Source organism: Fusarium musae, chromosome 4 (assembly GCF_019915245.1).
Source record: "Fusarium musae strain F31 chromosome 4, whole genome shotgun sequence".
Taxonomy (NCBI): domain Eukaryota; kingdom Fungi; phylum Ascomycota; class Sordariomycetes; order Hypocreales; family Nectriaceae; genus Fusarium; species Fusarium musae.
The window spans coordinates 1,779,856-1,804,470 of record NC_058390.1 but is presented as its reverse complement, the minus strand read 5'-3'; the positions used below and the strand labels follow the sequence as shown (position 1 = coordinate 1,804,470).

Sequence of the window (24,615 nt, the reverse complement as noted above, 5' to 3'; positions counted from 1 at the left end):
TTCAACCGAGAGGCAACATTGGCTGTAAGGTTTCCATGTCTTAACATCAGAGCTGCAACCAGGGGCGCCATTGATCAGGAACAAAAGACACTGACGCCTTATCCACCGTTTCTAAGCAAGATCTATTTGGGAAGTATCATACAACATGCTTTTGTCCTTCTACTCGTCGTAAGATAAGTTATCTCACTAAACGATGATGCTCCTGATCCTGAGTGACTGCTGGTCCACAGCGTCCTCTTCTCTCAAAACATTTAGCGGCTGTATCCATTCTCATCCTACCTTATGATTTCACATGAAGGGCGGCAGAGAGAATGGATAGCCAGGGTTCTTGACACGGAAAACGCTCAACAGGAAGCTGTTGACAAGGAACAGGCCGCCACCGAAAGCAATGACTGCGACTTGTTGAGACTTGGCTTCAGCAATTCGTGGCACCTTGATAGCGAGGGAGATCGCGCAAAAGGATAGGACACCGTCTAGAAAAGACAATCAGAAAATGTAACAGAGTAAAGGGGGAGTAGACGAGACATACAAATTGCTGCCACCACTTGTGTTTCCAAGCCGAGTTGGTTCTGGAAACCGCTCGCGATGTAGTTAACTCCACCACGTCCGTCACCAGTAACATAGGGAACCTTGCGGATATGGTTGAACATGTGTCCGCTGGTGAATAAGAGAATGGTCATCAGGGACAATGCTGCCCAGAGGTTGCGGCTCTGCAGAATGTGAGAGACATACGGCCAAGCCACGACACCTGCAGTAACAACTCCAAGGACAATAGTTATGGTGATCGCCCAACCCGCATAGTTGAAAGGTCGCTTGACAGCAGGATGAGGTCGGTCGGGCAGCTGACGAGCCAGCCAGGAGTGAACCTTTTCGGCAGTTGGGGGTCTGAAAATTGGTTGTTAGTCAGTCGTCTAGAAGGGTCGTGGGCAAAACTACTCACCCGGCACTGAAGTCGTATCGCAGTGGCTCTGGCTTTTGAGCAGCATGGGGACCGACGGTGGGCTGGAATAAGAGGAGGACAGGGGCAGTTTGAAGGCCAAGCTTCATTAATAGCGTCAGCAACCAAATTGATATTACAGCTTTCGATCTTGCAGAGTACGTACCGACATAAAAATCTCTCTGCCATCAACAAAGTCCAGAGTGCCAAAAATCAGTCGTGAGTTGCCGGCCTTGTCACCCTTGGCCCAACTCTTGCCCAGCAAGTCCCATTCAGGTTGGAACTCGCGGCAGAGCTGGCAAGAAAACCGGGCATCGGCAGCGGTGAGGAGCACAGCAACGCTGTAGTCTCTTGGTGTAGAGGTCAGTGTTTTATAAGTCGATTCCTTCAGCTTGAGCGGTGTCGAGCTCTGTTTGGCATGGAATTCATCGAACCGCTCAGCGGAGGACTTTTTGGCGGCTGCCACGCCCGTCGCAATAACGGCAAGGGAGAGAAGTGAGCGTAGGAAACGCATTTTGACAAGAAAAAGAGGTGGGTTTTGTTCAATGGAGAAAAAAAAGGGGGCCAGTTGGCCCGTAAGTGAAGAAGTAGGAAACTGTTGAAGCTATATCTACCACCTTGCTCGTGGAAGCTGTAGCTATAATGCCAGTGAAGCTGAGGTGGCCTCTCAATCGAGCAAAGCGCCTTACCTAAGCTCCCGTCTCGAGCTGGCGTGGACCACCGCGGCGTCATTAGATGAGCGATTTTCAGTCACGCGATTGTCTTATCGATAGCACGGGCGCTAATCTTGATGCAGCAACATGTTTACGCTTACACCAAGTCGCCAAAACATATCTACCTTAGTACTAAGGTAGTGCACCTAGGTTGGCTTCGGCTGTCTTCCGTAACGATTCTTCCCACTTCGACTTGGTTTGCCTTGCATGTCAGTTTTTTGTTAGACTCTGCATCTGCCAGGGCTTCAGTATACTCACTGTCAAAAGTTGCACCGGTTTCTCTTTACTGCATTAAACCTGTCTCGTCAGCAGCATCACATTGGCAAACATGAAAAGGACCAAGTCCACAGAGGTAGATACACGCGTGAAATAGCTACTTCCAACAGCAGCACTGACTACAGACCACAGCGCGCGGCTCGTATCAGTGACCTTGAGTTGAGACACCAAGACAACGTCCATCAGATTGACCTCACAGGCCGTGATGAGGAAGCTCGTCTCCTAAAGCTGCGACTCTTGACGCTTCGCGATGAAAATTCGTCCCTCAAGGATCGGCTGGTCCAACGAGATGCTCTCGTGAAGCAGATCACGAAAACGGGGAAAGATGTGCATGCTGAGCTTGCCGAGGCGAAGGGGAAACTGAAAGCCCAAGAAGTGCAGCTTAGAAAAAAGGACAACGAGCTGGAAGGCCTCAAGGTAGGGTATAATCTACAACACGGCCATCAGAAAGTCCGCCTGACACAAAGCCAGACCGAAATCAGTTCTTTGAATGACTTCAGACAAGACTCAACCAAGGTCTTGCAGGAGAAACTCGCCCTCAGCCATAAGCTTGACCAGATCCAGCCTGAGATTGAACATCTCAAGGCGCAACTCGAAAACCATCGCGTCGTCGTCGCCCAGAAGCAAGATCTCGAGCGTCAGCTTAGTTCGATCGAGGTTGAACTCGAAAATGAGCAGCGATCAAAAAAGCGCATGCAATCCAAGAATCATGACAGTGATCAAGTGAAGGAACAATTGGACGAAGCGAAGAGGGAATTAGAGAAGCTTAAGAAAGAACACTCCAGAGAGCTACGGGAAGTCCGCGGTGAATGTGACATGCTTGAAGGCCGCGTGGAGGATACAAGGAGCAAACTGAAGAAGACGCAGGGAGACCTCAAGGACGCACGAGCTGAGCTCGCGTCTTGTCGCGCTGAACTGGAGGAAGCTCGCAAGGCTCTGGCGACTAACAAGTCAAGCAAGAAGAATGTCACGATGAAGGAACATCCCATTGGAAGGAAGAGAGCCCAGGACTTGAGCATGGAAGACATCAGCATCGGAACCCCAGGCCCAGATGAGGCAACCCTGAGACGGCCTTCCAAGAAACGAGGCGCTGAGCGCGCCTTGGTAGGAGAGAAATCGACGTTCTCAATCACGCCCTTTTTGAACCGTACCAAGAATCTCTCGGAGAACATGTCAGATGAGCTAAGCGAACTTCACTCACCCACTGGAAAGTCTACGGGCGCCTCGGGACCTCTTGCCTTTGAAGATGTTGGACCAGAAGCTGGCGATTCTATTTCTATGGAGCCCATAGGGGAGACTGCAGAGCTAGATCATCAAGCTGAAGATGATGCTGTCGCCGAGGAAGAGGAGCAGCCAAAAGCACAGAAGGCCCGGGGCAGACCAAGGAAAGCCCTGGACGAGGCGCCAACAACCAAAAAGAACATGCCGGTCCAGGCAAAGAGAAAGACCAAGGTAGCCAAGACTTCTAGTAGAGTCGAGATGATAGCCGAAGTTGACGAGGCTGACGAACCGGAAACTGAATCTATCGAGAAGCCAAAGAAGGTGCCGGGACTGCTGAAGTCTAACCCTGCTACCGCGTCGTTAAGAGATGGAAACGATGATGCAGATACACGCAAGAAGAAGCGGAAAATGCTTGGAGGTGGCAACAAGACCCTGTTCGACGATGAGGAGGCGGAACCAGCTCCCAGACCAGCAAAGATCCAGATGGCGGCTGGGCGTAGGCTCAAGGCACCGCTGGGAAATGTTCGTGGTGCATTCGGTGGAGCAACATTCTCGCCTTTGAAGAAGGATAGGCGAGGAGTGGGAGCTAGTTTCTTGCATTAAGGAACGTAAGTGTATGATTATTTTATTGAACAGGGGGCAGATGTGGAAATCGCATGGTATGGCGTTTGCATTTATACTGTTTGTTATCTGAAATAGCGACGGTATTAGGTTAAGGATTGTTCGGTAGGCGCAAAGGTTTTGAAATGGGACAATGATTATTTCTTCCCTGCATTAGTGTCTGGTGTTCCTTCATGCTCAGCATTGACATGCGCTCTGATTACTTCAAAGTTGGAGGCGTTCGAATAGATGTCAATCCAAGGTCTAGGTTAGCCTAGTTCCTCAAGGAAAGGTATCAAGCGATTTTGCTGGATGGCTACTATTGACTCTCCACAACCAGCAATAACAGTACTGTAAATAAGATTATTACACCAAGCTACTTATGCTCAGATACTGATATTACAACCAAGGTGCCTGTCAGTGTTGCGCTGACCCTCGTTTGGACCTGTCCCCGACAATTGAGTTTCACGGCTACCTAGTCACGAAGAGTTTTACTACTACGAATGTCTACTTCAACTCGTCGAGTTTGATGAACATCCGACTGCCTTCGACGTTCCCAAGCCTGGGCTGGAAACTCAGCCCATGCTTGCTTCATTCACGCCTAGCAGCTGAATCGATCCGATGGTCCTCATCAGGGTCTCGTTGGAAACAGCGACAAGGCCGTGATGCGTATGCACGAGGTGCGAAGGTTCAAGGGCTCAAAAGCCGAGCAGCTTTCAAGCTCCTAGAAGTAAATTATACTCCAATCATCGACGTTTGTCGGTGCAAGCTAATATAGTGGTCAGATGGACTCCAAGTACAAGCTGTTCAAAGGCAATGGGCAGACAGTGGTTGACCTGGTAAGTCCACTGCTCCTCTCATTCTGCTAGCATCATGTGAATCGTTGAGCTCACTCCCGCAAGGGATATGCACCGGGTAGTTGGTCGCAGGTAAGGCTCAGTGCCATCGAAGTGAACAGCCTTATTGACATATCAAGATTGCCGTGGAAAGGACGAGACCGAATGGCCGGGTCATCGGTATCGACCTCATCCCAGCCCAGCCGCCTCGTGGTGTAGCTACATTCCAGGGCGATTTTCTCTCGCCAGTTGTTCAGGAGATGGTCAAAAATTTCATTCTTGAAAGCCATCAGAACCCACCTATTGGTCAGGAAACTGAGAAATCCGACATCTCTGTCACAGACGAAGGAATCACGGTCGACCGCCCTAGCTATCTCGACATGGAGCGACACACGGGGCAAAACGAGCCACCAGCATCTGGACTAGAAGGACCAAGCAAGCGCATCGTCGATGTTTGTCGATTACCTCTTGAAGAAAACCTTTCAAGATGCTGATGCTCTAGCAGGTTGTTTTGAGTGACATGTCAGCACCCTGGGAGCAAACCACCGGCTTTAGCGTGAAGACATTGAGTAATCCCTATCATAGGTTGATGAACACGAGCGGAAACGGCTTCCGTGACCATGTGGGCAGTATGGTAGGGGCTCCTGAATCATATCACAAGTAACCTCTACTGACATTTCAATAAAGGACCTTTGCGCTGCTGCTCTACAGTTTGCTAGCGACACTCTTCGATCTGGGGGACATTTCGTCTGTAAATTCTACCAGGGACCCGAAGATAAGGAATTCGAGAAAAAGTTGAGAACTCTTTTCACCAAAGTTTTTAGAGAGAAGCCTGATTCTTCAAGAAAGGTACATGATGCTCCAGGCCTCGATATAACTTACTAATTCCTTGGGTAGGAGAGCCGGGAAGCATACTTTATTGGCCTACGGAGAAAACCTGGTGTTACGATAGAACCCACAGGCATAGACGAATAGGTCTCGGTGGATATGTACAACATGTGTATCTGTAGGAATCATGCGGCATTGGATTTGCTATCTTAGAATCCTTTGAGAAAATTTGTGCCAGGGGCATGCGATATACAATCACATAGAAGCCAACAACATCATGACGGCAACAAGGCGCGAGAATTTCATTGTAGAATTTTGTGATACCTAGGCACGCCAATTCCATGCAAGACCCATTTGCCAGTCGTATTTTGGCATCATTTGCCGCATAACCTGGCCCAAACTCCGCCCAAGGCCAATTTTTTTCACCAACCAGCCGCTTAGACCTTGAAACCGCGCGAACGTCTTCGGCCACGAGCACGCTCGAACTTGCGGCCCTTGGACTCGACATAAGGCTTCTGCAGGGGGTGTTAGAGATTGTTACCGAAGCGCCATAAGTGGATGATATTACCTTGTGGCTGTGGGGACCGAAGCCGAAGTGCTTAACAGCCTCACGGGCGTTCTTGGGGCCACGGAGGATCAGGGTGTTGCTTCCGGTGGGAGCACGGAGAGCAAGCTGGTCCAGGGTGATGGCCTCACCACCAGCGGCGATAATGCGGGCGCGGGCAGTGGCGGTGAATCGCAGAGCAGCGACAGTCACCTTGGGGAACTCGAGCAGGCGGTTGTCATCGGTGATGGTACCGACAACGACGACGGTTCGCTTCTCGCCCTCCTTGTTGATGTTGGCGACAATTCGGGACAGGGAGACGGGAGGGCGGTTGATCTTGGACGTAAACAGACGTCGGAGAACGACCTTGTTGAAGGAAGAGTCGGTTCGGCCTAGACGACGTGACGACATGATTAACTGAGAGTTCTCGATCGGGTTTGTGCGCTTGCACGTGGGGGTTGGACATACGGGCCAGGAAGCGGTAGAGCTTCACCAAGAGCTTGAGGTAGACATTGTCGCTCTTGGGGGCAGTGCGGTGAGTACCCTTGACGTGGTGGCGGTCGAGATCGATACCTGTGAGGTGAAGCCATCGTCAGCCATTTGGTTCAAGCATGCTCAAAAATGGGCAACTCTGTCTTGCGCTTTCGCGAACAAGATGGTGCCTTGGTCGCAGAGAAAGAGGCACGATAGCGCACTCCTTCTCTACTCGCATACAGAGGCTGAACTTCAATATCTTCACGTACCCATGGCGGCGGTTGTCGCTGTGAAATTTGGCGATGTTGGGTATAGAGGCGGATGCGTCGAACAACACTTTCCTTAGAAAAAATTCGGGCCTTGGGATGGTGGGTCGGTGCAACTCCCGATTGAGGGCGGTCATTGACGGCAGTTAGGGTTTGGCTGCTTTCCCCGTAACTGACCATAGAAAATGGAACTAACCGCTCTCGGTCACCTTGAGGGCGGGTCCCGGTGTCACCGAACTCACCTCGGTCTGGGTAGGTATCTCTCACTTCGTCGACCTTAGTAGGTACTTACTACAGTATCTCTGGCCAAGGACAATTCCTCACGTATATCTTCATTTCAGGTAAGAATAATTTATATATTTTCCAATTATTCTGTCGTTATATGACTTTACCAGCGCTGCGGTGGTGAGATAGACCTGTCAGGTAACGATGCAAACATACCTTTAACATCCTGAAGGGAAAACATGAAGGTCTTCTCTTGAGCCAGTCGAGTGATCCATTATAGGGGACTACGATGGTAATTTGTCTATCAATTCAAATGTCCTTGCCCCGTATCCGCCGCCGGATCTTTCTTAACCTCTATGCATCATCCAGTAACGTATATATGACCGGCCTTGCCCCAAAGCTTGTGCCATTTGCTCCAACTGCTTCATGATTGTACAAATCTACGTCCGGACGTCTCCCATGAGTGCGCCAGACCATTTCCGTTTATGTTCTTTCCCCCAATGCCAAAAGCCATGCCTGAAAAGAAAACCCCTTCTGTAGTACAAACTACCTATCTTCACATATCTATATAAAATCACAAGGAGCGTGGCTCAGATTCAGGCCTGAGATCGACGAGAAAATCACGGGTCATCTCAAAACTCAGCCAGCTTGATGCCATACTTGGGGCGACCTTGAGCAAGTTAGGCACTATGCCTTTGTAAAGTCCCTTGATTCCCTCTTGCATCACAATGACCCGGATTGCGTCTGTAATGCCCTTGTACTGGTAGCCCATGCCTGACATGGTGTTGATCTGGAATCGTCGCCGTAGAACGTCGCTGTTGTGCTCTGTAAGCAGGGCGATCACATAAGGGTTACAGCAGAGTTACTTACAAGGGATATGTGCAAGTTTGTGCAACAGCTCCAGATATGGCACCAGCCAGCAACTTGCGGGTTGCGTTGGGGTTCTGCTCTCCTTCTGGCGTCAAGTACTTTCGGACTGATTCGTAAACCATGAAATTGAGACCGACCTGGGAGGATCAATCAGTTCTTGAAACTTGTATGTTAATGCAGGTGGGAGACTATGGGCTTACGTATGGTGCTACTCCGGCAACTGTAGGAATAATGCCCCGATATAGAGCAGACACGCCACCCTCGGTCTTGTACATTTGCACCAGGGTCGTCCACATACCAGGCAGTTTGTCTGGCCTATTTCCTAGCTCGGCAAAACTTGCGGATTGGATCGATAAACGTGTGCGAACGATGTCGAGAGGGTAGGTAAGGAAGACGGACGTTATACCAGCGATGCCACCACAGATGAGGCGAGTGATCGGTGCCAAATCAGCACCCGGGTAACTTTCAAATATGTTCTGCGTATGTGTTAGCTTGGTGGGTATGAGCGTGAACCTACCCTGATGCACTACATACCCGCTTATAAAAGTTATAACTGCTGAATTGCACAGCAGAGTATGGGACGATGCGGATACAGTTCGTGCCGTTGCCTCGCATAAATCCCCTCCAGCCTTCTTCCTTCCACATCTTGCTCAGGGCTTTCCCTACTGACAGCTTGTACGCATCTCGTCCGACGCTTTGAATCTGCATGAGGATCTTGAGCCGCTCAAGGGGGGATACGACGGTTCGAGAGACAGCGCCAGCAACACCTCCTGCGCAGAATGCGGCGATCACTGGTTGAGAGATGGTCTCCCGAAACTGCATGGAGCGGCTAGGGGCCGCGGGCTCGGTCGAATTGACCATGTCTGGTTGTGTCTATAGTACCTGATTAGCAAATCTTTGACGAGAAAAAATGATTCTGCAACAAGACAGCATCCAAGTCAACAACGATCGGCGCATGCATGACGTACGGTGGAGGTGGACATGGCGACGGGAGACGGGCGAACGTATTGCGTCGTATGTGAGACAATGGCAATTGGTCCCAAGACAAGGCTTCGTCTTTGTTGAAAGCGCCGGGTTTAAAGTAGTTGCTAGATCTCAACCTCGATTGCGACAGTGGCGGGTGATCTCAAGACTTGAATATCGTCTCCGGTATTAGGTATTCCCTGACAAACGATTGTGTCTCCAATTGTTACTGTGGTTGAAAGAATAGTAATGGCATGCTGGAAGGTCGAGGTGAGGATAGAGCGAAAGCAACCATTTGGGGAGAAGTTTTCCAGTCTGCGCCAGAACCGACACACGGCAGGGCGTGCGGGCGGATTATTGGCGATTAGGTCCGTCAGCGGTTGGGCAGGTATCGTCTTTATACGAACAGCCTTGATCGATGATGGCAAGAGGATGTTGACAGACGGGAGACGGGATCGGTGCCGTCGTCAAGGAGCGGATGGGGGCGCGTGAGCCGGCGTTGCGGATGACTTCGGGGCGCGTGCGTGGTCCCCCGGTTTCCGCTCGGGAGAAGTAGAAGCAGGACCTGGAACGCTTGACTGTGGGGTACAAAGGTCTCGCAGCCGAATCAGTGACTCTAGGGTAAGTCTGGAGCATATGACAACCAGCAGATGCGTCCAAGTGATCATATGAACGGTGCAGGTTTGGTAGCATTGGTAGAGACTGGCGTTTTGTGCGAATAAAACTATTAAAGTCTTGTTCGCATCTGGCCCAGTGTGGTGTCCCTGGAACGTTATCCCGTGCCCATTCTACATGCCGGAGTACGTCTCTGATGAATCTTGTTTGAAGGTGGAATCTGAGAGGTGCCAACTCAAGAATCGCTACCTACTAGGTAGACACTAAAGTCAGCCATTGATCAGACTCCTTTCAGCTAGGCGCAGGGGCAAGGGGGCTGGGAAGACACAAGTTTCATGGTGACTGGCCATGATAAGCCCTTACTCTCTGTAGCGCGACCGCTTGAACGGAACCAGTCACAGCCCTGAGATGTACATCGTCATCGTCATCTGGTGCATACCACCCCCCCAGGATCACTGCAAATGAGGCTCGAGAATTGTGCGATACAGACAGATCGTTGACCCGTTGCGCCGAATCGTGTTACAAAACAGTCTACAGATAAACTACCTACGAAATGAGAACTTCCAAAGGAAACGCGCCGTGGCAAAAGCCTTCAGTCTTGGAAAATAACAATGCACCCATATCCGACCCAACATGGCATCCGCAGAATCTTATACGTTCCATGCCGTATTGGCTGGGCCTTTCAAACAATATTACACAGTGGACCTGTCAAATAATAGGGAGCAATGCCGGCCCTAAGCAGGTCGCAGAAACTTTTACTTGAGAAGCCTGGTCAGAAATGACAAGGAGTCTCCTGTTGTCAGAGAGTCGTCTACTCGGCAACATCAAGATCGTCGTGAGCAGGAGGAGGACTGTCCAGAGCTGTACCGAGTGAGCCAAAGTCAAGTGGTTCAAGAATTGGAAAACATACCCTTGCGATCGTCACCATTCGTACCGTTCTCCCGTCGGTCACGATCATCACGGTCATCCTTGGAGTCACGCTCACGGTCCCTGCCGTCTGGTTAGCATGTGGATCACTGGAGCGCCAAATTGTAAATATACCGATGGTCAGGGCTGCGAGAGCGATCTCTGTCACGTCGGCTCTCGCGGTCATAGTCTCGGTCACGGTCCCTGCGGTCGTCCTTGCGAGGAGAATAATCGCGAGTGCTGCGGCGGGGAGAAGGAGAGCGTCCACGTCGAGGGGAGCGAGCACCACCACGTCGGTCACGGTCGCGTCCAGATTCGAAGCGCCATGAGGCAGAAGGAGGGGTACGAGCCCACTGTCATTAGATTAGTAATTGAGCTTCGAATGTCTTGCTTGGGCGGCATACCTCAATCTTCAAAATGTCATCGCGACCGATGCGCTTGTTGTGCATCTCATGGTAGGCATCATCAGCATCACGACGGTCCTCGTACTCAACAAAAGCGAAGCTACTGCCATGTCAGCTCAACTGCACGCCAAATCCAGAGTAGAGCATACTTACAGCCGGGAAGACGTAGACCGCGGTGCGGGGATATCGCAACGAACCAGTCGTCCGTAGCTATCAGATTCAAGGTCAGTATACTGCAGAAAATATTATAACGCAGCTGAACGCCGGCAGATGCCCCCTTTTTGAAATGAACGCTATGCGCATTCGCACGTCGGATCTCGAAAGACTCCGCGCCAACTCAATCGAAATGTGACTGCACAATGGACAAGCAGTCCCATCGACTAACGTGGGAAGACAGGGAAGGAGAGAGTGCTGGGGACGTGGGCGCGGGCGGAACGAGAGGACGATGGCGCGAGGACGACGATGCACGGCGAGGCGTCAGGGCCAGGCTGAAGACCATTAAAAAGTAAAAATAAAAGTCTGCAGCTCATGGCATAGACATGGACGAAGGCGCGCGCGAGAACGATAGGACGCGGACGTGGGCGAGGGCGTGGGCGTGGGCGTGGACGAGGTTGACATACCGTTCGAACTCGTAGGCGAGGTCGCGAGCGCGGGTGCCGTGGCTAAAGCCGGTCACGTAGAGAGTGGTGCCGCCGCGAGACATTGTTGTCTAGTCAAACTAGAGATGCTGGGTGATAAGAACGAATATGAAACTGATGCAGCAGTCCCGAAAAGTGCTGGGGGAGGAGAATATTGATGGAAACGTGTTGATGATAGTGTAACCTTAAACAGTGTTGAAGTTGTACGATGCGGTCACGAGTGTTGGTACGGAAAATTTAGCGGCGGAAAGCTGACATAATGCAGCTACCCTCCCTACAAGTATGTACCTTAAGGTAGGTAGGTACTCTGCAGCCAATGAAACAAGTCTAGCCAACTTGGAAGAAGTTCAACGAAATGGGCAGGAGCCGCAAGACCCGCTTTCAGCCTTGCTTTGGAGCATTATGAATCGTGCGTGAGAGATGCAGAGAATTCGGGTCCTGCATAATTTCCGTCAGTGATGCTGAGGGGGATCTGATCTGATCTACCGATGTCATTGTCACCTCTGGCAGTTAATCAGAAGCTTCATTCGTTGTCGGTATTTAGATCGGCACACGGAGCTCAACAGGACGGCGCGCGCGCTCTGTACAAACCCGGAATCCGACACGTGGATGGATGGCTCGTATAATTTGTGGAGGCAATAACATTCATACATACTGACACCATCGGATCATCTGCCTGTCGGTTCTTTGTGAGCGCCTACCTATCCGAACTCATAGGCCATGATGTCATTGGATATCTTGCAATAAGACCTTAGATTTGCTGAGCTTTCGAATACTATGGGGATGTAGCCCTTTTATCGTCATGTCAAGTCACATGCCACCCTGGATCTCAAGGTCTAGCTAGAAGATTGTGAAATAGAGACAGGCATATGCAATTGAAGGCTAAGCCCCATTAATCCTTGTCATGATATCTCAAATCTGGAGACGATGATTTGAATATGTCGATGATAGAGATATGGATGACTAAGGTAGATAACAAAGTACTGGTCGCACCTTAGGTAGCTAGATTCACTAGACTACATGCCTTGCGCCATATATACAGGAGCAGGGACAAGATCAAAGTGCAACCTCTTGAATCAACTGATCATCAACGGGTATAGAGGCACATATTAGAGAAATCTGTTGTGTTATCTACCCCTGGGGTACTTGGCAGTCGTAGTCTAGGCTCTTTGTTACCGAACATCCCGACAGCGTGTGTAAGCCTCGTCCACGTCTGCTGGCCAATGCATCCATGCTTTGCAAAAGTTACAGTATGTAGTAGGTAGTGGAGGGCCCAGTGGCCGAGGCTCTTTGCACAATGACGTTTTACTAGATAATACTTTACACCATGAGTCAGTCTCACAAGCCTTACCCGCAAAGCAAGATAGATAGGTAATAAGCATGATTGTTTCCCAGCTTTCCCCATCAAACGGCAACCTCGGACTCATCAGCAGCAAATAATGAACGGCCGGCATCCGCGCGTTGTCAAATGCCGGCTGCGTCTTTTGATCTTCAGCCCGTGGCATCCGATCATGTTCATGCACGAACTCATTCGACTGTTATTTTAAAAGGCCGCAGCTGCTTCTCTTTGATAGCTCTCCTATAATTCCATGTATTGATTTGTCTCCCAGAGAACATTGTATATTCAGTTGATTTAATAGAGCTTTTACAATCTTCCCCAGACCGACATAAAGGACATTAGCCGGACTGCAATTACTTGCTCAGCCTATCCACTTCGACAATAACTCGATTCATCTATCTAAATTGTCCTCAGCCTGCTTTAATTACCATCAACAACCCGATGGTATCCTCAACTGCCCCGCTTTCCGGCCGGAGTACCGGGCAGCCGGCCCCGGAACTACAACGACCAGCACCGAGATCACTCGGGGAAGCTCTACGAGCCGCTGGGATGACAATTGATGGGCCCAGCCCAGGACCTGGCTCTGAAACACCAAGTGAAGAGGATTACGACGAGAATGTTCGACCGACCCTGACAGAGCCATCAGGTGTCCGGCATCGTTATGCCCATCGCGTCCAGCCTCGACCAGAAACCATATCCCTGTCCGGCACTGAGTTTGAAAAACTGCAAAAAGAGCCTGGGTTGCGCTTCAAGCGTCGTGACTCGGGTATCCATCTTGTTCTAGACGAGGACAATAGCCTGCAACGACTACTTAAAACTAGCTCAGAGTGGTCACAAGAATCGACCGGCCCAAAGCAGAGACGGCGAAAGTTTGCCGATCTTGTCTTCACTAGCCAATTCTCAGCCTTTGACCGTCATAGCCCCTCAGCGTCGAACAGTCCGTTTCATGGGTTTTATACGTTGTTTTGGCTCGCCGTTACTCTTTTCGTCTTCAAAATCTCGGTCCAGAACTGGCAAGTCTACGGAAACCCCCTGGGGACGAACGAAATCGTGCAGACTATGTTCCATCGAGATGGTATGATATCACCCTGACACTTCCTCTTCGTGGGTTCACGAGACTGACTATATCAAAGTTGTCGTCCTGCTTCTCTCGGATGGCATCATGTGTGCCCTCACAGCAGTGACTTGGATCATCCAGCGGCTTGTTTCTGCCAACTACATCAACTGGGATGGTGCTGGATGGGTTATACAGAATGTGAGTTACAATTGTCATACAAGAGCCTGGGAAGAAAGCTCATGGATCTTCTCAGATGTGGCAAACGGCCTTTCTGGCTGGCGTAGTTGGCCTGACTCTCTGGCGTGACTGGCCATGGACTCATACTGTGTTTTTTGTCCTTCATGGCATCGTCATGCTGATGAAGCAGCACTCCTACGCCTTCTACAACGGTCACTTATCGACAGTCTACAAACAGCGTTCCAAGATAATGAAGAAGCTTAGGCAACTAGACCTAGTTGATCCAGCCATGACCCCATCGCAGACTGAACCCCCGGCATCAGCCATATCAACACAACATCTTAGTGTTACTCCTTCGGCCGAAGAGCGCCGAAAGTCCATCTCTGCGCAACCTGGCCAGGAAGAAAGTGATATAGATAAGATTTCACGAGCCATTGCTTCTCACCAGCCCTTGGACGACGAGCAAGTTGCTCTCTTTGAGCGCATCATGAAGTGGGAGGTGGATGCAATGACCGATGAACTCAAGGGAACAGGAGCGACCATAGACAAAGCTTACCCCAACAACCTGTCTTTCATCGATCACTACAAATGGATCCCTCTGCCAACTCTTGTTTATGAGATAGAATACCCACGATCCGATTCTATCGACTGGTCGTACGTATTGGAGAAGTTTACTGCAATGTTTGGGGTCCTGTTTGTGATGGTTCAGGTCTCACAGCACTCTATTTGTCGGTCATCTTCCTCTAAAAACTGCCATTTGCCACGCTAACGGAAGCTCATAGATCCCGCCGTCATGAAGACCATTGAGATGAAGGAGAATGGCGTACCACTGGCTGGGAGATTTCAGGAGTTTCCCGGGTTGCTTCTCGATCTGATCTTCCCTTTCATGATGGAGTATCTGGTGAGCAGACAGAAATCCTCGCTATGTACACTTGGCTCTAACACAATATAGCTTGTCTGGTATCTCATTTGGGAAACTATCCTGAACATACTGGCTGAGTTGACATATTTTGCCGATCGGAACTTTTATGATGCTTGGTGGAACAGCGGTAAGTCATTCGATATTTGTCCTCGGCAATGTAGGTGTCTAACTGATATCTGCTCCCTAGTCTCTTGGGATCAGTTCGCCCGGGACTGGAATCGACCTGTTCACGTTTTTCTTCTCCGCCACGTCTATCATAGCTCTATATCATCTCTGAAAGTCAACAAGCACACGGCCACACTGATTACATTCTTTCTTTCAGCTTGCGTCCACGAATTGGTCATGTGGTGTCTGTTTAAGAAGCTAAGAGGCTATCTCCTGTTCCTTCAGATGTGCCAACTACCAGTGAGTTTTCGTGACCCGAACCTTGGATTGACTACTTACTGGTTCACAGTTAGTGAGGCTGAGCCGCACCAAGTGGTTGCGTGGGCGCAAGACACTAGGCAACTTGATCTTTTGGCTGGGCATTTTCACAGGACCAAGTCTGTTGTGTAGCTTGTATTTGATCCTGTGAGAGAGTACTTCAGCCGGCGATAATTAGAAATGTCACGTTGATCTCTATTCCTGAATAAGATCCTCATCACCTAAAATAGCAATAATATAGAGAATGATCACATCTATCGAAATGACGAATGGCACTGTGTTGGCAATATGATGGTTGTTGAACCAAAGCTTTTATAACATATCGAATATTCTTGCATACGAATAACCACGTCCCCAATCGCGCCATCGCCAAACAAGTCCCAAACTAGATCTACATCCTTTCGTGCGTAGCCATAAGAGAACCTAGCAGTCACATTAGCATACTATACTTGAGATCTCTTATAGAACTTACCAATGAAGGTGGTGATGAGGCGGCTGCGGACTTGGCAGATATCTTCGGGAACTAGCCAAATGGTCGCACCGAGCTTTCGAGCAATGCTGATACTCAACTTGGCGTTCAAGTAAGCGTCCTCGTCAGTCTGTCCAGATGTAACAAGATCGTAATCAACATAGCTGCTCTTCATTCCATTCAGAACATCCAGGAGGAAGATGCCAGATCCGATTGAAGGATCCTTGAAAGAGCGGATGGAAGAATTCCTGCCGCCCTTTCGCGACATATCGTTTGCCCATCGCACCATCTCAGAGTCGGTGATTTCTCGCTTACCAAGCTTCTGAGCCAGTGAAGATAGAGTGACGGTGATGTCCTTGCGCATGAGTTGCCACACAAGGCCCAGAGTCAAGGTCCTTTGTCCATCAGTAATGTCAGCGCCTTGGATGCCAACTAGCGAAAACCCGTTTTGCTTTCCAAGCTCAATCGCGTAATTGGTGTTTTCGACGGCCTTGAATCTCGACATCTCACCTCCATGCGCTGGTCTCTTGTTGACGTGACGGGGGTTGACAGAGCCCGGGATGACCTTCTCGTAAGCCTGAAGGAGGATACTGCCATCCCTAAGGTCATCAAAGAACGAGACAACTGCAGGTTGGACATCCAGGCTGTTCAGCCACAATGTAAAGACTCGAGCCTCGCGTTCGCCCTCCGCATCGAAATCTTCAACCTCGAGTTTCTCTTCCTCCGTGATGGGGTCAAGGGCGGGATGGTTATTGAATAAATTGGCGATGAATGCTAGGTTAAGCTTGGGATTACCGGCAACGAGTGACTTCGGTGTCAAGAATTTGCGGCATCCCAGCTTGTCTGCTTCTTGTAGAACTGCCTCAGCTCGCTCACGTAGGTCCTGCTTTTGTAAAGGCGCACGGGTAACGCCATACTCGGGACCAATTTGCGCCAACAGAATCGAATAATTTTCACCATCCTTAACATCAGAGGAGAAGTTCTTGACGCTAAGACTGGTTAGTTTCACAAAAGACAACCATATCAGACAAAGCTTACGTGCGGGGCCAGTTAGCAGCTTTCAGATGGTAATTGAACCATCGGAGGAGAATTTGCTCAGGGGGCAAGCGGAGAAACTGCTCAAGTGTCTCGTCCTCATCAAGCAGTCTATAAAGCTCAGGATGGAGCTTGATATCGATCTTTCCTAGCAATCCTCGTCGAATGATCTGCCAGATGAGACCTAAAATAAGATGTTCTCGAACCTCAATGATATCACCAGCACCAATGTTAACAACAGAACAGCCGATACCTTTGGCAGACTCGATGACAATGTTGTTGTTCTCACTCATGTGGAAAGCATTGAGGTTCTTGATCTTCCGGCCGGGTATGTTAAGGACACGCTCATCAATTGTATCGGGAACGCTGTCGTTGATGAGCTTGGCTAAAACCAAGCCATCCTTGCACTCGTCGAACATTTCGAAAGTGTCGGTAGGGAAGGGGAGGCGACTATCAATATCAGCATCGCCAGCCAGCACGGCATTGATGTGACGGGTAAATTCGGTGCGTTCATCCTCATTAATGGTGTGAGTGATGTTGGCATTAGAGCCCTGGACCTGGATCTTTCCGCCCACGCTACCCTTGGAAGCATGACCGCCAGTACGTTGCGCGACAACACCACCACCTGCAGAGGGAGGAGTTGGTCCCGTGGACATGCGTTTCTGAGCGGGCGATGAATCGCGAAGTTTGGCAACGAGCTGGCGCGGTATGGATTAGTACGTGTAGAAGGGAAAATGCGAGCATTCTGAACGTACGCTAACATAATCCTCGAGCTCAACGCGTCGCGAAGAGTCAAGCTCGACTTCCTTCAACGCCTGGCGCACAACATCGTAGGGCTGATTTTCGCTCTGCTGGGTTGCCTTGATAGCGGTAGCTTCGTCAAGGTATCCTCTATCGTCGACATCAAGCCGCTGAAAGGCATCGGACAAGCTGAAGATTTCGTTCTGTTGGAATTGAGGAAACTTCCTATTAAAACATAGTCAGTTTCGCGATGAAGCCCGCGAGTTCCGGTGCGACCGACCTCTGAAGTTTCAAAACGTTCATGGCCGGGGAGGGCGGGGTGCTCCAGGAGGGCACCTATGCAGTTGGACAGCTGAGCCGGCGAGGGTGTGGTATGGTATTGAGAATCCGAAACCTCCAGAGAGATTAGGTAGTTCTCGAGCGCAGGACGGTATTCGTACGCTCTCTTATGGGTTGAGGAAGAAGATGATGCGAGAATTGGGCGCCTGAAAGGAGAGAGACGGTCTTCAGGCGGCGTAGGCGTAGGTTGAGTGAGTGGGGGAGATCCCAGTCTAAATGAAGGAGGTACCTGGATGATGGTGTCGATCAAGTATTGACTGATCGTAATTGATGTATTTACAGGGGGCGCTTCGGCGATAATTATACTTATGCGATAAACTGAAGTACTTTGATGCCACGTCACTGCGGGGAGCTTCCCTGCCAAGAGTCAGCCATAGGTACCCAGTGGCCTGCTAAGCGGTGATGTAATGTCCGCCATTCGAGATGGCAGTGCAGCGCTCCAATTTCTGTTATTCCACCTTAGTTCACTACCATTCAGAGGTATTTAGTTAATATCTCAGGGCCTTCAGGTTGTGTTGGTATTCGCAATCACTTACGACGCCATGCCCAAGCACACAACACATAGCATGGAGAATTAGTTGTTGCCTGCTGGCCTAGTAGCCTAGGTATGGATGTTATTAGGCAGCTAAATGCCTGCTTGGGATTCACTGCCTGATGAAAAACGTCGTTTATGAAGTCTACTGATAGTGATAGGTAATGTTTTTTATAGGTAGATCGGTTCATTTAGTAGTGCATGACTACTGCCTTCAGTCTACCTGTGTGCCAACAGCCCGACCCTACCAGTATTTGGTCAGGGAGCTGTCACTCGTGCAGGTCGAGGCTTCTACCTCAGTTCCAACCACAAGTTGGGCGGTTTCTTCTCAGCAAAGCCCCACTTCGTTGCGTCAGGCCGAGTACCTAAGTAAGTGGAGGACATGGTAAACGGTGGAGATAAACTGAAAAAAGAGTGCAGTAAAAAGCTGTCGCCCTGGGACTTATAGAAATTCTCATCCGCACCTTGTTGTGTCTCTCACTACCAGTTTACACCCATCCAGCCACTCTCTTTTCATACAGAGATGGCTCTCTGCAAAGTTTGTGAAGAGACGTTGGTGCTGCGTCTTGATCCTGAGGAGGATATAGACGACGAGCGCGGGGCAACAGGCCCCAGCACTTCAGATTCATCTGTGCCCGATGATCTTGAGCTCCCCTGTGGTTGTCACTTTCACTGGTAAGTCTTACTTGAAAACACCATCTTCTTTACACCCTTTCATCTGAGTATAATAGCTCACTTAATGCTCAATAGGCAATGCTTGCTTGATCAGTCTTCAGATGTAGCCCTGTCGCTCAAGTGTCCCAGCTGCACCGCATACCTTCCTGTCAACGAAGGGGGCCCTTCGGTGACAAACACTTTCCTCTCAACCCCCCCGGGCACCGCAATATTCACAAGATATACGAATGAGGGCGGCATTCAGGAAAACCTGGATATTCTTCCGTCCATCACTGAAGAAGCATATCTTGAGAGTAACCCCGAGGCGCGCCCAGCTCGCGCGCTCCATGTCATGTGCGCGGAGGGTGATGTTGGCGGCGTTGTTGAACTTCTCCGAGACGCTGGTAATAGTATTGGAGATCTCACAGCCTTTGTAACCTACCAGGACCCTTTGGGAGACATGAAGAATGGGTTGCACCTTGCGATCGAAAACTCACAGGAGGAATCGCTATGGCTGTTGCTTTGGCTTTGTTCCACGATCCCGGACTCTTCTTTTCCGGAGTATGCTCGCTCTGTGGCTGAGGCGACAGGTGTTGGCCGCCTGTCGGTGAATAGAGAAAGGGACATTCGTGGGTTGCGAGACAGCCAAGGTAGGACAGCTGCAGACCTTGCCCAACAGCGACAGGAACAATGGGGGCATATTCTTCAGACAGGTTTATTATCGCCGTAGAGTCAGCAGGCACTTCTGTTAATGGCGTTCAAAAGCGGCTGTACGACTATTGCTGCAATCAAACAATATGGTTTATGAAGTTTAAAAATATATAAGGCCGCATCCCTAATTCTGTGCTTCATCTTCAAGATGCTTTTCGGGATGAAGCCCGGGGGCTGTTATAGAGTCATATAAGCACCTAGGCACCTAGTGGCTTGTGGAAGCTCCTCCGACCTCAGTATTCGTTTGCCGACGAGTTCCAGAGAATTCGGTTGAGAAGGGAGACTTGAAGAAAGAAAATCTTTGCTTTAAATATCGAATCTTTGAGTAACGCCATCAGTAAATAATGTTAACTCTAGGTACGATTTGGTATTTACTTCTTACATGCGGGAGTTAAGTCACATACTACCTTCTTCAGATAGAACTACTGAGCATGTATCCGTGGGTGTTTCTGAGAATACTTGGTCCTTATAGGCTTTAAAGAACATGGTGTTATCTAAGGCCACTCTAAAGTTGGCTTAGGCTATCTACATACCTTTAGTAACTACCTAGTAGATGAGGTCGGTAGGTAATATGGATATTAAATACATCCAATGCTTTGTTGGATAGTACATGCGGAGTATATAGACTCAGTACGCTTGAAGGACGGTTTTTGAGGTGCATACCCAAAACAGTTAGTTCAACGCAGGAGCCTGCCTGTACTAGTGCCTGCAGCTGGAACGTCATCTGGCTTTCACATGGAACATACCTACGCCTACCTCACCTACCTACCTTTCTACTAAGCTTTGGGGTTCATTGTGACACTTCCTGTCAATTCACCGAAAAGTTAGATTCATATCGACGAGTTTTGGAATCTGGACTTATTTGTTTCAGTTCATGTCTTTTTGAAGGCTAAAACATCAGTTACGAGATATTCTGGCCCTGTCGCATATCGGTGAGCCACTTGTCGCACTGGCTCCCTCACTCATCTCAACCCCCAAGCTTCTCAGATCCTTAATATCACAACCGCTTGTAACGTCTAAACTTCGATTGTGTGTATGGCCACGGTTATTTAGTCTGAACATGGCACCAGGACCGGCCGAGAAGAAGGTCGAGAGGTCATATCTGAGCTCCGCTGTTGATTCTTTTAATCCTTGGGCTGCTAGTCGCAGCACAACTCCAACTCAAAAAACAAAGATTGAGCAGGAAACGTCAACCGTTGCAACCTCAGCGAACCCTGATGATCATAGCACAACCCACCTTTATGGGCAAAGCCTTCGAACATATCCCTCAGGATGCCCTCCTCTAAAAGTTCAGTGGTTTCATGCCGTGGATGTTCCCAAGCGGAAACCTCGCCTCAGCAAATCCACACAGCCCGAAAAGCCTTCGACACAACCAAAGAAGTACAACCCGTTTTCTTCTTCAGATTCCAAGGCTTTAGAAGCTGAGTATCAGAAGCTTCTCGAGGAAGTAGAGGAGGCCCGGACTCGAGCACCTGGAGATGTGCAGATGGCCCCGAGAAAGCGCAAAGCCGATGTTGAAGATGACACCACAGACGGACTTAAAAACCGCGAACGCGGGCTGTCTGACTCGCAGTCAACTGGAGTCCGTGTTCCTGTGAATGAAGACTTCTTATTCGACGTAGACATTGAATTCCGGGAATTGGCTCCTGTATATTGGCTTGGCCCAGTTTATGATGGTGTGCCGCTCTCAAGTTCCCAGTCTGAATATTCACTAATCGACGGTAGTACGCAGAGGGACATGGTTTTACCACGAAGGCTCTAACTTGCGCCCTTGCGAAGAGAATCTAGCCGCTCAGCTGGAGGAGGTACACTCAATATTAAATGCCACAATTGTCGTGCTCGATCTAACTATGTATACAGGGCTACCTTAAGATGAAGCCATGGCTATATCCCAGTAAGACAAACTAAATTTCCATTTGCAACCTTTGACTAAAACACTGTATAGCAAGAGACCGCAGTCCATCAGGAGCTAGAAGGAACCTCACACCTAAAGCTTCGCAAGAGAACCTACATGCAACAGCTAAGGGTGGAGTCGAGCAAACTGGTCAGACGCCAGTTGCTGATGGCTCTGCAACTGAACCATCTTCTCGTGGTCAACCTCAGCCCCAGTCATACCGATTATTTGGAACATACATGAACAGTCTGGCCACATACCATGATGCAAGCACTGCCTATCTAAATACGGATGGTATGCTTTCTTGGGTGACTTCTTCTATGTATCAAAGGTTCGCTGGTGGGAGTTACATGAGCGGAGTGAGACTGGTTCGTGGCTATTCAGAACCCAGCAAGAATAAAGAAAAAGACACCGACAAAGACAAGAGGGAAGAGAAGCAACCCAACGCAGCTGACTTGGGTCTTCCACTGGACGAAAAACAACAAAAGAGTCTGAAGCGAAGATCAGCTCCGCCCACTACTCGTGCTTCACATGAAGACCTTGCTCAGAATGGCAGCGACAATACTCCGACCCAAGACCCTCGACGTGCAACACTTCAACGCCAGCTTTCTTCCCTTCTTGAGGGAGAAGGAAAGACAAAGGCCGAAAAGGAAGAAGACATACGGCGACGTGAAGAGCAAGAGATACAAGACGATTACAATGCACAGGCCGGCGAAACTCAAGGACGGGAAATCGAGCATCTGGTGCTTGTCACACATGGTATAGGCCAGCTCCTTAGTTTACGGTACGTTCTATATAAAACGACTTGATTATCCTCAGCTAACGAGTATTATTACTAGAATGGAGAGTGTCAATTTTGTTCACGATGTCAACGTCCTCCGCAAGACACTCAAGTCAGTGTATGCCAACTCAGCAGATCTGAAAGCATTGAACTCGGAACTTGGGGCTGGACCTGGTAACTGCAGGGTACAGGTGCTTCCCGTGTGCTGGAGACATCTGCTAGACTTTCCCAAGAAACGTGAGAAGAAGGGAGAGCGTGACCTGGGAGACGTAGATGATGACGAGGATGAGTGTGAGTACACACACATCTTACCCTTGCTAGCCGCCATGTTGCTGACCTGTCCGATACTGTAGATCCATCCTTGGATGACATTACTATCGAAGGGGTGGCATTCGCACGCTCCCTGATTTCGGACCTCGCCTTAGATGTTTTGCTATACCAAAGCTCGTATAGGGCTCAAATCTCGAGGATTGTGCTAAATGAATGCAACAGAATTTTCAAACTATTCAAAGAAAGAAATCCTGATTTCAGAGGAAAGGTTCACTTGATGGGTCACTCTCTGGGCTCCGCGATTCTCTTTGATCTACTTTGCCAGCAAAAACGGGATCAGTCCGCTGAGCCGAAGCCTGTTCTACGGCTGTGGCCGGCTCAGGATATTTCACAAACATCCAACAAGGACCATGAACTCAATCTTGAGTTCAAAGTCGAGGATTTCTTTTGCCTGGGTTCTCCAATCGGCCTCTTTCAGATGCTCAAGGGACAGTGCGTCTCATTATCTCCCGAGAAACGTCCAACACTAACATGATTCCAGAACAATAGCGGCCAGACATCGCAACACATCATCCGACATCAAAGATATCGGGGAAAGTACGCAAGGAGAATGTTTCCGAACCGCACCGCTTTCTTCAGGAGTAGAGCAGATATCCTCCTTGACTGGTCTTCCTATGTCTGTCTCATCACCAAAGGTTCAGCAGCTCTTTAACATCTTCCACCCATCTGATCCAATTAGTTACCGACTAGAGCCGCTGATATCTCCGACCATGTCTACACTCAAGCCCCAAATGTTGCCATACACGAAAAGAGGAATATTCGGCAATGTCGCCCCGCAGGGATTGACAGGAATCGGAGCAAAAGTCGGACAGAGTGTTAGCGGACTGTGGTCAAGCCTTAGTGCGGGCATCGCTAGTAACCTGCTCAATCGATCACTTGGTTTGAGTAACGAAGAGGTTGCACGGCTTACCGCCAGCGCTGAAGGCACAGGCAAAGAAACAGGAACCAAGACAGCAAACCGAGACGTACCAAATGCTGCAGAGAAACGGGAAGTCACAGATGCACGTATGAAGAAGCTCGCGGACTCTGCGTCTGTGCCAGACTCCGGAGCTGGTGACCGTAACCCGACACTGATCGACGAAGAAATCGAAACCTTGTATTCCAATTTCCAGAAGAATCGTACAGTGCCAAATAAGGACCAGGAAACAACAGGAACAGGAACAGAAACATCTGACGACGATAAGAAGGCGCGCAAAATGCGCAAGGAGGAAGCTAAAGTTCGAGCACTCAACCGTAACGGCCGAGTTGATTATAGCATTCAAGAGTAAGTACTTACTTTGCTTGACAGAAATGCGAAAAGCAAACAAAGGTTAACGTGAACATAGGAGCGTCCTGGATTTCAATCCCATCAATACCATTGCATCTCACATGGCATACTGGGCTGATGAGGACGTAAACCATTTCGTTCTCTCGCAGCTGCTATCGAACAGGTCGAGTGTGAAGAGGAATGCGACCGAGCCTCCATCGAGGAACGAGGAAACTGGAAGTTAGGAAGGGCGATGCATTATGAAGATCTGGCAGTCGACATCTCAGAGTCGTATAATGTGGTATGCCGCTCCTCAAGCTCGAGAGCCAACTCCTCGAGCACCCGTCGAGTTGGATTTTATAGGTTTATATATATTTATGGAATGAACTTGGCTATATAACATAGTTCGTGTATCAAAGTTTAGAAAAGAATGGAAAATTATACTTGGGTAGTTATAAAAGACTGAGCGAGCTGTTGATTGATACTCACCCTAATGATGGTGAAGTTTTTGACTGGGCGGTGGATACTTGCGCCCATTCATGTTATCCAACATAAGGTAGATCAAGTATCCTTCGCCGAATGATTCATCCCACTGTGGTGTCTTTATGACTCACGTCTTACTTCAGTTCTTCCAACAGGCCCTTCAAAC

The 24,615-nt window shown here is 49.4% G+C and overlaps 10 protein-coding genes across 10 annotated transcripts; 5 read left to right on the top strand and 5 right to left on the bottom strand.

The window, feature by feature from the left end:
• Positions 1-288: 288 nt before the first annotated feature.
• J7337_005505 (uncharacterized protein) lies at positions 289-1,451 on the bottom strand (the record flags this gene model as incomplete). Its single annotated transcript, XM_044823181.1, has 4 exons — positions 289-473; positions 530-885; positions 941-1,041; positions 1,104-1,451. The coding sequence occupies 4 exons, from the start codon at positions 1,449-1,451 to the stop codon at positions 289-291; spliced, it is 990 nt and encodes a 329-aa protein (XP_044681672.1).
• Positions 1,452-1,978: 527 nt separating this feature from the next.
• Positions 1,979-3,750, top strand: J7337_005504 (uncharacterized protein; the record flags this gene model as incomplete). Its single annotated transcript, XM_044823180.1, has 2 exons — positions 1,979-2,002; positions 2,059-3,750. 2 exons carry the CDS (start codon positions 1,979-1,981, stop codon positions 3,748-3,750), a joined length of 1,716 nt encoding a protein of 571 aa, XP_044681671.1.
• A 782-nt stretch (positions 3,751-4,532) lies between these two features.
• On the top strand, positions 4,533-5,247 carry J7337_005503 (uncharacterized protein; the record flags this gene model as incomplete). Its single annotated transcript, XM_044823179.1, has 3 exons — positions 4,533-4,586; positions 4,724-5,035; positions 5,089-5,247. The coding sequence occupies 3 exons, from the start codon at positions 4,533-4,535 to the stop codon at positions 5,245-5,247; spliced, it is 525 nt and encodes a 174-aa protein (XP_044681670.1).
• Positions 5,248-5,848: 601 nt separating this feature from the next.
• J7337_005502 (uncharacterized protein) lies at positions 5,849-6,702 on the bottom strand (the record flags this gene model as incomplete). Its single annotated transcript, XM_044823178.1, has 4 exons — positions 5,849-5,926; positions 5,980-6,347; positions 6,424-6,528; positions 6,699-6,702. 4 exons carry the CDS (start codon positions 6,700-6,702, stop codon positions 5,849-5,851), a joined length of 555 nt encoding a protein of 184 aa, XP_044681669.1.
• A 792-nt stretch (positions 6,703-7,494) lies between these two features.
• On the bottom strand, positions 7,495-8,651 carry J7337_005501 (uncharacterized protein; the record flags this gene model as incomplete). Its single annotated transcript, XM_044823177.1, has 4 exons — positions 7,495-7,735; positions 7,791-7,927; positions 7,991-8,266; positions 8,325-8,651. The coding sequence occupies 4 exons, from the start codon at positions 8,649-8,651 to the stop codon at positions 7,495-7,497; spliced, it is 981 nt and encodes a 326-aa protein (XP_044681668.1).
• A 1,528-nt stretch (positions 8,652-10,179) lies between these two features.
• Positions 10,180-11,381, bottom strand: J7337_005500 (uncharacterized protein; the record flags this gene model as incomplete). The annotated part of the gene is made up of 5 exons (XM_044823176.1): positions 10,180-10,229; positions 10,279-10,358; positions 10,410-10,627; positions 10,679-10,778; positions 11,299-11,381. The coding sequence occupies 5 exons, from the start codon at positions 11,379-11,381 to the stop codon at positions 10,180-10,182; spliced, it is 531 nt and encodes a 176-aa protein (XP_044681667.1).
• A 1,823-nt stretch (positions 11,382-13,204) lies between these two features.
• On the top strand, positions 13,205-15,272 carry J7337_005499 (uncharacterized protein; the record flags this gene model as incomplete). Its single annotated transcript, XM_044823175.1, has 7 exons — positions 13,205-13,730; positions 13,789-13,910; positions 13,966-14,617; positions 14,672-14,790; positions 14,842-14,938; positions 14,999-15,216; positions 15,270-15,272. The coding sequence occupies 7 exons, from the start codon at positions 13,205-13,207 to the stop codon at positions 15,270-15,272; spliced, it is 1,737 nt and encodes a 578-aa protein (XP_044681666.1).
• Positions 15,273-15,625: 353 nt separating this feature from the next.
• SAC6 (Fimbrin, actin-bundling protein) lies at positions 15,626-17,782 on the bottom strand (the record flags this gene model as incomplete). Its single annotated transcript, XM_044823174.1, has 5 exons — positions 15,626-15,657; positions 15,707-16,692; positions 16,742-17,436; positions 17,494-17,704; positions 17,760-17,782. The coding sequence occupies 5 exons, from the start codon at positions 17,780-17,782 to the stop codon at positions 15,626-15,628; spliced, it is 1,947 nt and encodes a 648-aa protein (XP_044681665.1).
• A 1,091-nt stretch (positions 17,783-18,873) lies between these two features.
• On the top strand, positions 18,874-19,734 carry J7337_005497 (uncharacterized protein; the record flags this gene model as incomplete). The annotated part of the gene is made up of 2 exons (XM_044823173.1): positions 18,874-19,025; positions 19,101-19,734. 2 exons carry the CDS (start codon positions 18,874-18,876, stop codon positions 19,732-19,734), a joined length of 786 nt encoding a protein of 261 aa, XP_044681664.1.
• Positions 19,735-20,775: 1,041 nt separating this feature from the next.
• J7337_005496 (uncharacterized protein) lies at positions 20,776-24,211 on the top strand (the record flags this gene model as incomplete). Its single annotated transcript, XM_044823172.1, has 7 exons — positions 20,776-21,391; positions 21,441-21,520; positions 21,576-21,609; positions 21,661-22,393; positions 22,449-22,685; positions 23,202-23,984; positions 24,046-24,211. The coding sequence occupies 7 exons, from the start codon at positions 20,776-20,778 to the stop codon at positions 24,209-24,211; spliced, it is 2,649 nt and encodes an 882-aa protein (XP_044681663.1).
• Positions 24,212-24,615: the final 404 nt, after the last annotated feature.